We start from the raw sequence: 10,750 nt of genomic DNA, 5'->3' as shown, positions 1-10,750 counted from the left end.
GATTCAAACTTTTTTTATTTTGATACTGTAGCACTTTCGTTTTTATTTGACAAATATTGTCCAATCACAAAGTAACTAGGTTTAAAAGATTTGTGTCACGATTTACAAGCAAACTGTACAATTAGTTTTTATTTTTATTTATATTCAATGTTCCATGCATATACCGCAAGATTCGATGAGATAGAAAATCTTAAAAAAAATTTAGTTTTTTGGATGACTAAAAACAAGGCCTTAACAACTTGATAGCGTGACTCATGTTGCCATCTCCTCTCTCCTCACTTTGCCCCGTGTCAATGCCGTTGCACATCCTTGCCTCAGTCATCCTCACGTCCACGACTTGTCTGGTTACCCCTCCGTTGCCCGACCTTTGCCGTCATCTCCATGCCCCGCACTATTGTCGTTTTGGCCTTAGCATCTTTTGGCGCTGATATGATGCCTTACTTACATGGTTTCATTGGTGTCTAATTTAACCCAAAGTTGTATTCAGTTAGTCGTTACATTGTATTCGTTTTCTCACGTTGTTGGATTCGTATTTCTGACTTCTGAGTCGTTGTGTTGTATTCGGTTTCTAATATAGGTGTAGATATATACACAAATTCAGAGAATTCTGGATTCGGCCCGCCTTCGTCTCATAAATAAAGCCTAAAGCTTGTAGCGTTCAGATCCGCTATGGCGCTGCGTTCTCTTCTACTGCTAAGGATTCAGGGTGTTGTTCTCCCGTCAACGAAAGGCCCCCGTACGGGGCTCTTGTCCGGGCTGTCGCCGGCGGCGGCGACGACTCGATTTATGGGCACCAAATCTCAGGTTCTTCCTGTCGATGTCCTCTGGTCCGTGATTCCGATTATTATCATATCAACTATGCTTGTGATGATGCGCTTCTGAAGTTCTGATATAAACTAGAAATACGGCGTTCTTCTTGTCCTGTTGGATTTGCATGTCGTAGTTTAATCTGCGTGTTGATGTTTTCTTTTTAAACTTTTAGAGGCCGCTTTATTTTATGAATGGATTCCTAAGGCTGATGTTTTTGGGAGGGATTGATCTTTTACATGTATCTCTATTTGCTATTGATTATTGAACAAGTCTGGATAGAATCATAGAACAAGTCACGCGAGGGAGAAAGGAAGCGCCCGCGCGCGCAGGAAGAAATCGATCTGGCGCAATAAAATCCCAAGTTCCGTCGTTCGCATCTGCGGGCGGAAAGGAAATCGCGCGGGTATACTGGAATAGAGGGATTGAAGGAGAAAAGGATAAGGAAGAGAGGGATAGAACGAGAGGATTGCGGTTGTTGCCTTACCCGCGTACCGATTGCACGCCATCAGCCCATCCGCGTGCAGCTCTCCTCGCCAGCCAGAAGCTCTGCTCTGCTCTTCGCGGGTGCATCTCTGCTACTGTCCTCTGTTTGCTGGCTTCCTGTCAGGCTGGATTGAACATGTCTCTGCTCCACTCTCTCTTCCTATCCTCTCTTACAAAGGCCGAAGCTTTCATGTGCATATCCTCTCTTACAAGGCCGGAGCTTTCCTGTGCTTCGATGTTTGCTCATGTACTTCCTATGATGTGGAGTGGAAGTGCTATTGAGAGATGAGTGACTTCGGATTTGCTATTTGCTACCTTATGTTGTGCACTGCTACTCTAGTAGCACTAATTATTATCGTATTACATACTAAGAAATTGACCATATTATGGTATGATCTCTTCTGAATGTTAGTGGTATTATAATATGATATTAGAAGATCTTTGTATGGCGTCCTCTAGGCGATCGCCTTATTCGCCTAGGCAGCTGGAAGGGGTTGCCTGCCTTACCTTGTTGCCTTTAAAACATTGTTGTCTTGTCGCCTTTAGAACATTGTTCAGGAGTACTATGACATGACTTTTGCACCATTGTTCTATTGTATCAGTGTTTGTTACCATGCAGCTAACACCATCCTTTTGTTCTATATAAACAAAAAATAATGAATTCTGAGTTACTAACGATAACCAAAAAGACAACTCATTGTATATGTTTATGTTGTAATAAGTCTGACTTAATATTAGATGGCACTATATGATACAGGCCATGAGATAACTTTAATGTACTTGTTCTAATCAAATAGCACAGTTGAATAGTTGATATTCTCATTCTAACTAGTATCCAAACTATTGAAAACATCCCTGCTACCCATTAAATTGAAATCACACATAAAGAATCACAGGAATCATGAGATTTATAATATAATAAGACGATTTGCACAATTTTCTATTCATTGCATTATATGTTTTATAAAGAAGAAAAATACTAGGTATCTACCAGATAATTGACACACATAGACCATCTGTTTAAACTATCAGGGAAAAAGTTATACTTGAAGTAAACTATTCTGTGATATTGTTTGGTTCAAACTGATTCTTGTCTCTGAATAGGAATACATTAAAATAGAACATAATGAAATGTCAATATTTTTTGGTAACAAATACCGATTCAAAACCACAATATTATATTGATCTCATTAGGAGTAAAATGTACTGATAGGTTTACAATGTATTTCTCACAGAATCAATTAATGATATGCAAAAGAAGTGATTAGTGCTTTTCATGTTCATCTATGTTTTGTTAAGGCTCGGATTGCTTCTTCTCTTCTACTATAAAACATAACAGCTTAAGGGCTATTTATGTAACTTGAATATAAATTGCTAAAAAGTGGCGTTGGGTACAAGCATTCAGCATATCTAAGAAGCAACAAAAGAATAGAAGTAGCGACAGGGTATCCAGTAGTCATCTCCTATTGTTGTATTCATGTACCTGCTGTACAATTATTTTCACAAAGAGAGGAGTTCAAATAGCCTAGAAAAAAACTATTATTTCACAAAAAAAAGGGAAATAGTTCATAAGAAATAGGTATTTGCATATGAACTGCAATTCTGCAAAGGCACTTTCTTAGTATAAATTATTCAAGTGCTCTGTATATGAAAGGCTAATTGAAAATAGAACCTCTGAGATAAAAGGTGGGGAATATTCTACTGAGATATTTTGCCTTGACTTATTTAGGGTAGAAAGTGCTGAATACTTGTATGATCTTTATTACTATTATTATTATTTTTGTGTTTTTAAATGAAAGTACAACTTAGAGTTTCATGAAACTATTGTTAGTTTGAACGAATATAATTTGATATGAGACACAAGTGTATCTAGTGTATAAGCTACATTGTCAAATCTGATTGCCAAATTTCACTGGACTTAAAATTTTGCACCTGTGACTTTTGCATACAAAAACTGATAGTCTGAAGTTGATACAGAGCAATAAAAGAAGCATCAGTCATGGTTGTCTATTTCTGTACAATTTCAGTTCACTGGTAGCAACTATGAAAAACTTGCTGCCTTTAGAAAAAAATATAAGAACCATGAGGTGGCAAAGAGTGTTGTACTGTTTTGAAGTTTTCTAGGAAGCCAAAGCTTTCTGAAATGGGAATAAGTACCATGTAAAGCATTTTTGCAATAAAAATCACTCGATCTAGATTTTATGTTCATATAAGCTCATTGAAGTTCTTGATTAGGGTATGTAACGTAGCATGGTGAAGAGCTTTTTGGGCATGCTAGCATTGTTAGTATTGCTACTCATCAGGATTCAGTACCCAGTTGCAGAAACTACTGCTACCCTTTGAACTAGATCCAATTAGTACTTGCTACATGATTGCATGATTTAGTATCACATAACTATATTATGCTGCACCGCATTACTATGTGGTTATAAAAACTTTAATAATTCCCTTTCATTTTAATGAGCCCTAGGTAGCCTGTTTTTAACATCGTTCATTTCTGCAAATACTGAGCTCAGAATGGTGAAAATAATAGTGGACACTTTATGTCATTAATTTTAGTTATTAGATTAGGCAAGAGTTGACAAAATTAACCATGCATATCACCTTCAGTATACACAGTTAAATAAGTCAATATTATGAATTGGAATTGGAATATATAATATCTATGTGGTGCATGGTTGTGCAAAAAGAATGTAAACAGAAGGAAATCTGTAGGGAGCAAAACAAAGCAACGAACCTGCTGATACTGTTGATGAAATTTGCATTGATTTTGATTCAGTATTTTTCTTTTATTTAAAATTGTATTGAACTTTGTAGTGTGAACATCGCTTCCCGACAACTATTGCTGAGGCTGAACAAAGGATGACCCAACTGCGGGATTCAATAAAGGCCATGCAGCAAGAGACCATTAAGGACCAGCAGAAGCTACGGGAAGAGCTGACTGAGTTCGATAAAAATATCAGGTATGCTATTACAATCCTGTTTGGATTAAATTATTCCTTTACCTTCAATGGGTTGCACAATCTTTTAACCCTTTTTTATCTTTTTTTTTTAATATATATAGGCGTGAGTTCGCTGAGGTATCAAGTTCTGCTGATAAAGCCAGGAAAGTTGGAAGCGCATTTGTGGCTGCCGTCCTTGGCACTCCATTGCTTCTGATATTTATGAGCAAGTATCAACCAACAGACTGAGTTGGAAACGCACTTGTGGCTGCCGTCCTGGCACCCCATTGCCTCTGATATTTGGGAGCAAGTATGAACCATAATAGTATCTGGATGTATCTTGCGAACCTGACAGCAATATCAACTTGTTAGCATTTTATTTTGTGTGGACTGTCGCTATGAGGTAGAAATTTTTATCAGGGGCTTTTAACTCAACAATTATGGTTGTCTTATGATTAGGGATGAGAATGATACAAATATTTTTTTGACTGTATTCGAGACTGAATTCGTTTAGAGAGGTTTAGATCTATCTCCGAATATTTAACATCCAATACCGTATCCGAATACTTAAATCGAATTTTTATGATGCCAATATCCAATCGTATCTTATTCGACATAATTGACATTATGTGTATTTGAATCTGAATCCGATTAAAAATATAAAACAAATATGATATTAGTGATATTCGTCTGTATTCGATCTATTTTCATCCTTGATTATGATCACCTCAATTGTCACGATCGATGAAATCATTTGCCACTGGCTACACGGAGTCTGTTTTTTTTTAACTTGGGTGATTCTCATTGCACTGATGTTGACGAATCAGTCAACCACAATTACATTGACACAGTCTGGGGTATTGCACGACAGGTGCTCCTCCCCTTAAGTGCTACTCACACCAACAGCAGCAAGGACATGGGCTGCTTTGTTACAATTTCTTGGAATATAAACACACTCAAAACTACTGAAACTAGTAGAAATTATGAACCTCAACTCTTCTATGATACCACCAGCGACTGATAGATCAGTGTCATCAGAAGAAAGAGCTTGTTTAACTTTTAGAGCATCCGTCTCCACTATAAGCCGTCCAATGCCCAGCGTGCATGCAGCTTGAATTCCCTGAAGGCAAGCAATGGCTTCCGCCTGAAAAGCACTTAGCAAGTGGTTAACTCGCCCCCATCCACAGAGCACAACATCTCCGTCACAATCTCTAATAAAAAAACCCCATCCACCACACTTCTTATCAGGAATGAAAGAAGCATCACAATTCAGCTTCAGGTAACCCTCCGGTGGCCTAGCCCAGCGCGCCTCTCTCTGGACTTGGGTTCTTTTATGTGTTTGCACAGTGACATCCAACTCTGCAGTATAAATCTTAACAGCTCTCGCCACAGCCTCAGCTGGGTGCCTGCGCCCCTCCTCTCGAATAAGATTTCTTTCTGTCCAGATGAACCACAAGCCTATGAACATTAGTTGTAGCTTATCTTTTGCTGATTTGAGGATATGTTCAATCACATCATGGGCTATACCAAGCCCACTCAGGCACCTCGATTCTTTTTCTAACTTCAGTTCCCTCCAAATTTGCTTTGCCATTTTGCATTTGAAAAAGAGGTGGGCACCATCCTCATCTAATCTGTCACAGACTGGGCATTTCGTGTCAAGCTTCATTCCCCTCCACTGCAAGTTCTTTCTCAAAGGATGATTGTTGTGAGCAAAGCGCCATATGAAATGTTTCACCTTGTTTGGGCAGTTGGATTTCCAAATCTTCTCCAAGATTGGATCAGCCTCACTTTTACTTCCCCCCTGCAGACTTCCTTTATCTTTTTTGCGTAACAAGTCGTCTCGGCATATTTTGTAGGCACTCTTGAGACTGAAAATACCATGCTCATTAAAGTGCTAGGCAAGAAAATTGTCTCTCCCTTCATGCACCGGTAGGGCCAAAATAATCTCTGCATCCTCCTCCCAGAATACATCCTTCACTAAATCAACATCCCAGGAGCCGGACGCTGGGTCTATTAAATCAGCAACATATGTGAGGATATTTTCTCTCCTAGGGGTGATTGGTCTTTCTCAGTGTGCCTCTAGGAATCCACGGATCAGACCAAATCTTGATATCTCTGCCATCACCAATTCTCCATATAATGCCCAGTTTCATCACTTCTAAACCCCTCAGTATGCTTCTCCAAGAGTAGGACATTCCATTCTTTGGTTTGGCCTCGAAGATTGATGTTGTTGGATAATACTTGGCCTTCAAAATTCTAGCACACAATGAATCTGGCTTGTCCCATAGTCTCCAGCATTGCTTGGCTAACATATATAGCCATATTAAAAGCATGTATGTCCCAAAAACCTAGCCCTCCTTCTTTCTTTGGTTTCAGGAGCATATCTCTATTCAGCCAGTGCATCTTATGTTTGCCTTCTTGCTCATTCCACCAGTAACGACATACCATTTTACTGATCTGATCACATAATGACTTTGTTAGATCAAAGCAGCCCATCGCAAACGTTGGAATGGCTTGTGCTACCGCCTTTATGAGAACTTCCTTACCAGCCCAAGATAGGAATTTCTCCTTCCAACCTTGAATTCGTTTCCAGATTCTATCTTTTAAGTAAGCAAAGGTAGCACCCCTCGATCGCCCAACATGCACAGGCAACCCCAAGTATCTCTCGTTCATGGTTTCTCTTGTTACTTGAAGCTTCTCACACACTTCCCTTTCTTCACGCTGAGCTGGTATTTCTACTGAATAAGACGGCTGACTTTGCCTTGTTTATCATCTGCCCTGAGCACCGTTCATACATGTCTAGGATATCCTACAAATGCTGAGCATCCCCTTTCATTCTCCCGAATCAATGTTGGGTATTCTTAACATCATTACCAAAAGTAGACTTAATTTTCTAATTCTGATAACGGTGCCAAAAATGCCAAACCTATCCCTCATACCACTTAAGCCAAGTTGTCATCCCAGCATGACATGAGAGACGCGGTATTAAAATATGCAATTGCTCATCTAAATAAATAATGAATGGAATCTGCAAGCGCACAGATTAATACCGATGTAGCATTTTAACCGGCAGGTATTCCAGGTATCGTTATTTATATTTTTACCACTGGGAAGGGATTAGTAATCATCAATATTGATTATAGAATGGAATATGAGATTGAGTATCTATCATTGCATGTATAATTGAGAACATTTATCTAACTCTTTCATACAGGGGTAAGTGTCACATAAATGATATATGAAGTAATGAATAGTGACAAAGATAATTAATCTGATCAGCATAACTTAGCCACAGATAAATATGATAAGCACCTCAATTAGATATTCTAGCAAGTCATTAGCATGGAATTAGAACGAACTACAAGAACATTTCCTAAGTTATTCTCAACTATACAGTCTAGCATTATCATAGTTAGTACAAGCATACTTAGCAATCATTGTGAGACAAGACTACGCCCATGCATAATGATATTAGCAAGGAATATGAGAAATATCGTAATCACTCCCCTGTAATAATGTTGCTTTGCCAGCCCAATACACGAGAGGGAGACTATATAAGAATCAATGAAGCTGTCACTATCACGAACTACCCCACGATCTGGCATATTGGGTACAATCGCAGATAAATACGGTATAAGCACCACGCCAACACAATATCTATCATTTACCCATGGATCCAATGGATAAACGCTATACGATCCTAAACTTGTATATAGATCCAATCTAACTAAGCCAAGTACATAACTATGATAAACTAAGAACAATATAATCTTGAATATAATCAAGTAGAGCAAAGTCATAAGCAATATATTGAAGTAGAACAAAGTCATATTCATAATATTGAAGAACAAAGATGAACAATTAGAAGAACAATAGAGAATTACCACGAATCCTCTTCACAGATCCGGAAACCAATCGAAGATTGACTCCTTCTAGTTCTAATCCTATGTAGCTATGCTAATCTAGATGTCTAATTGATGTGATGGCTCTAGGCTTGATCAGAGGCTTCTTCTCCCTTGAGAAATAATGAATTAGGGTTGAGAGGCTCTCTCCTCCAGGGGCCAGGGGGTCTGGTTTTATAGTCCCTCCAAGTGAATATGGGCCGTTGGATCAAACCGACATTGATTGAACGGTTATCCTTGATCCTTTAGGTCGGTGGAGCGTAATCCTGAAAGAGTGTCCTGATTGGACTCTGTAAGGGGGCGGGCGCCCTGGTCTCCTGGGCGCCCCCAGGGCCAGGCCCCGTTCGGCCTCCGCTTCGTTCCCGTGGCTTCTGGAGTCTTCTAGATGTAAGATAATTGCGTGGCACGTTGATATCTCTATGTAATTCTGACGTGTGGGCCTTTCTTCCGTATTTCCTGATAACCCCCTGCAGAAATAGACAAACACCAAAACTCATGGATTTCTGTCAGATAAAATCCTAAGTCTGGATGTTGATTTCATTTGGATCCTTTTCTTTGTTTATTTGATAATTAAATTTGATATTTAAGGACCGTCAACAAACTCCCCCAAGCTTACCTCCTGCTCGTCCCTGAGCAAGGATAGACTCAGTGATGGATCATAAGTTGTTGCATTATCTTTTAAAAATTCACGGTACACATGCTTTTAATATGAGGTCTCATCTCTGAGTTAGAGTAAACTATCAAGGCTTAAAACTTACTTACTTTACCTTTCACCATGGGACTTGTAACCGTCACTTCTGTCTTGAGTAGTTAAAAGATAGAACAGTCTAGTCAAGTGCCATGTCTCTTATTCTTGATCAGCTATAGCTCTGGAGTTTTTGCAGATTTTTAAATAAAACTCAGAGATTCCTTGTATGACTCTCTTAGATCTCTCTTTTGTTGTATTTCTAGATCCTTACCAAGGCAGTGATGGTATATGCCTTCTCTCAATATATGTGGTATTTGTGGTATAAAGCATAGTGACATTGCCTTCTCTCTCACCCTACTCTAATAAGGCTTTAATATCTGGAGCTCATAGGTGGGAGATAAAATATACATACTTACAAGACATTTATTGTATAGTCAAACCATGGATCCAAAGTAACAAGTCAATAAGTTAAATCAAGGTGTGCATGTGTGGCGAATGAATGGTGTATGGTGATGATGGTGATAACAATGGTGAAAGTCTAATTCTACATTTGCTCTTTGAGGAGATACATACCTTTCTTGCTTTTTGAAAATTTGTGATGAGAATGAGATGCTCTATCTTTTCTTTTTCTTTCCTCTCAGGTGGGTATCTTGTACCCCTAATTCTACTGTCGGACACTTGTCCATTTTTACCTCTTGTCTTACTTTTTCTTTTCTTTCGAGGTTCTAGGCACTTGCCCATTTTTATTTTCTCGTATCTTTTTTTAGAGCACTCATCTCTTGAAATAATATAGCAAGCGATAGTAACAAGATAACTTGAGCATTTATTTCACAGGGGAAAACAGAAATGTTTTTGGCTATTCTCTCCCGGATTAGGAGTAGAATATTTTTGGGTGGTTCTGGAGATGGAAATGAGTGGATATATGTGGATGGTACATCCGGAGTAGAAGCAGCATATGTGAGTGAACGTGCAAGTGAATCTTGATTTAACCACATGACAAGCTCCTAAGGGTCTACACAGCTTGACCACACTCAATGCTCATAAGTAGTAAAAAGTAAATGTGTGGCTCAACCATACAGGAATTTAAACTCTCATCATACAGGAACTCATCATGCAATATTTTAAAGATTTTTCAAAAATAAAATTCTCCAGAATTTTAGCATCTCTAGGAACAGATAAACAACAGCTCAACCTTTCTATATCATATCTATTAACAACTTAGACTTCAGATCAAGTTTTCTTCCCACAAGTTTAGGTTTAGAGCAAGCTTTAAATTATAACAGTTATGTCTAAACTAGAGAGAAAACTCAAATTTGAAAATTAGGCAGAGTAACTATTCATCATATCCATGCTAGAGTTTTATTATTAAGATTCAGTTTAGCATAGCCACTTTATTTATTTATTAAGCACACTAAGCAAAAGACATATATTTATATAAGCATAAAATCTTTATTTGGTTTCCATAGTTATGTATATGTCGAGGGTATCAACAAGGGGTACCCTCACCAATACATGTAACGACACCATCCGTACATAAGACTAGATCTTCGATTCGACGCTCCGTCCATACATACGCGCAACCATCGACGGCCGCGGCCTCGAAGACGGAAGTAGCGTTGAGCGAATCGATCAGGGCTCGAGCGCCAACTGCCGTCGAATACGGAAGCGGGCTCGAGCGAATCAAGAGGCGTCGAGCGCAAGGACACTGTCCGCCGCCTGACGCGCGCACGAGAGCCAGGGCATTTAATGCACCTGACGCTTCCCCACCTAACACACGGGTCACGGGAGACGTGATAAGGGAACAAGCATCTGTCCCATCGTTCTTTTTGCAGCCTTCCCACCAGACGACCCTGGACGTGTCAGAACGCGGGAAACGAGGATGGAACGTCTAGTCGGGACCCCCTCGAGACATCTGAAGTCAGCGC

The 10,750-nt window shown here is 39.2% G+C and overlaps 1 protein-coding gene across 2 annotated transcripts; it reads left to right on the top strand.

Moving 5' to 3' along the window:
* LOC110433042 lies at window positions 282-4,728 on the top strand. 2 transcript variants are annotated; one of them, XM_021454627.1, is made up of 4 exons: window positions 282-476; window positions 578-804; window positions 4,111-4,256; window positions 4,358-4,728. In XM_021454627.1, exons 2-4 carry the CDS (start codon window positions 670-672, stop codon window positions 4,482-4,484), a joined length of 408 nt encoding a protein of 135 aa, XP_021310302.1. In that variant the 5' UTR covers window positions 282-476; window positions 578-669; the 3' UTR covers window positions 4,485-4,728. The 2 variants fall into 2 exon arrangements, with proteins under 2 accessions (XP_021310302.1, XP_021310301.1); XM_021454626.1 differs by having other exon boundaries at window positions 282-804.

Source organism: Sorghum bicolor, chromosome 2, assembly GCF_000003195.3.
Source record: "Sorghum bicolor cultivar BTx623 chromosome 2, Sorghum_bicolor_NCBIv3, whole genome shotgun sequence".
In the NCBI taxonomy this organism is placed as follows: domain Eukaryota; kingdom Viridiplantae; phylum Streptophyta; class Magnoliopsida; order Poales; family Poaceae; genus Sorghum; species Sorghum bicolor.
Note: the sequence above shows the minus strand (reverse complement) of the source record. Positions and strands in the feature narration are given on the sequence as shown.

Coding starts and splice junctions, on each gene's coding strand:
- LOC110433042 (XM_021454627.1), top strand. CDS start 670: ATGGCGCTGCGTTCTCTTCTACTGCTAAGGATTCAGGGTGTTGTTCTC. Junction 805..4,110: donor TTATGGGCACCAAATCTCAG/GTTCTTCCTGTC, acceptor TGAACTTTGTAG/TGTGAACATCGCTTCCCGAC. Junction 4,257..4,357: donor GAGTTCGATAAAAATATCAG/GTATGCTATTAC, acceptor TAATATATATAG/GCGTGAGTTCGCTGAGGTAT.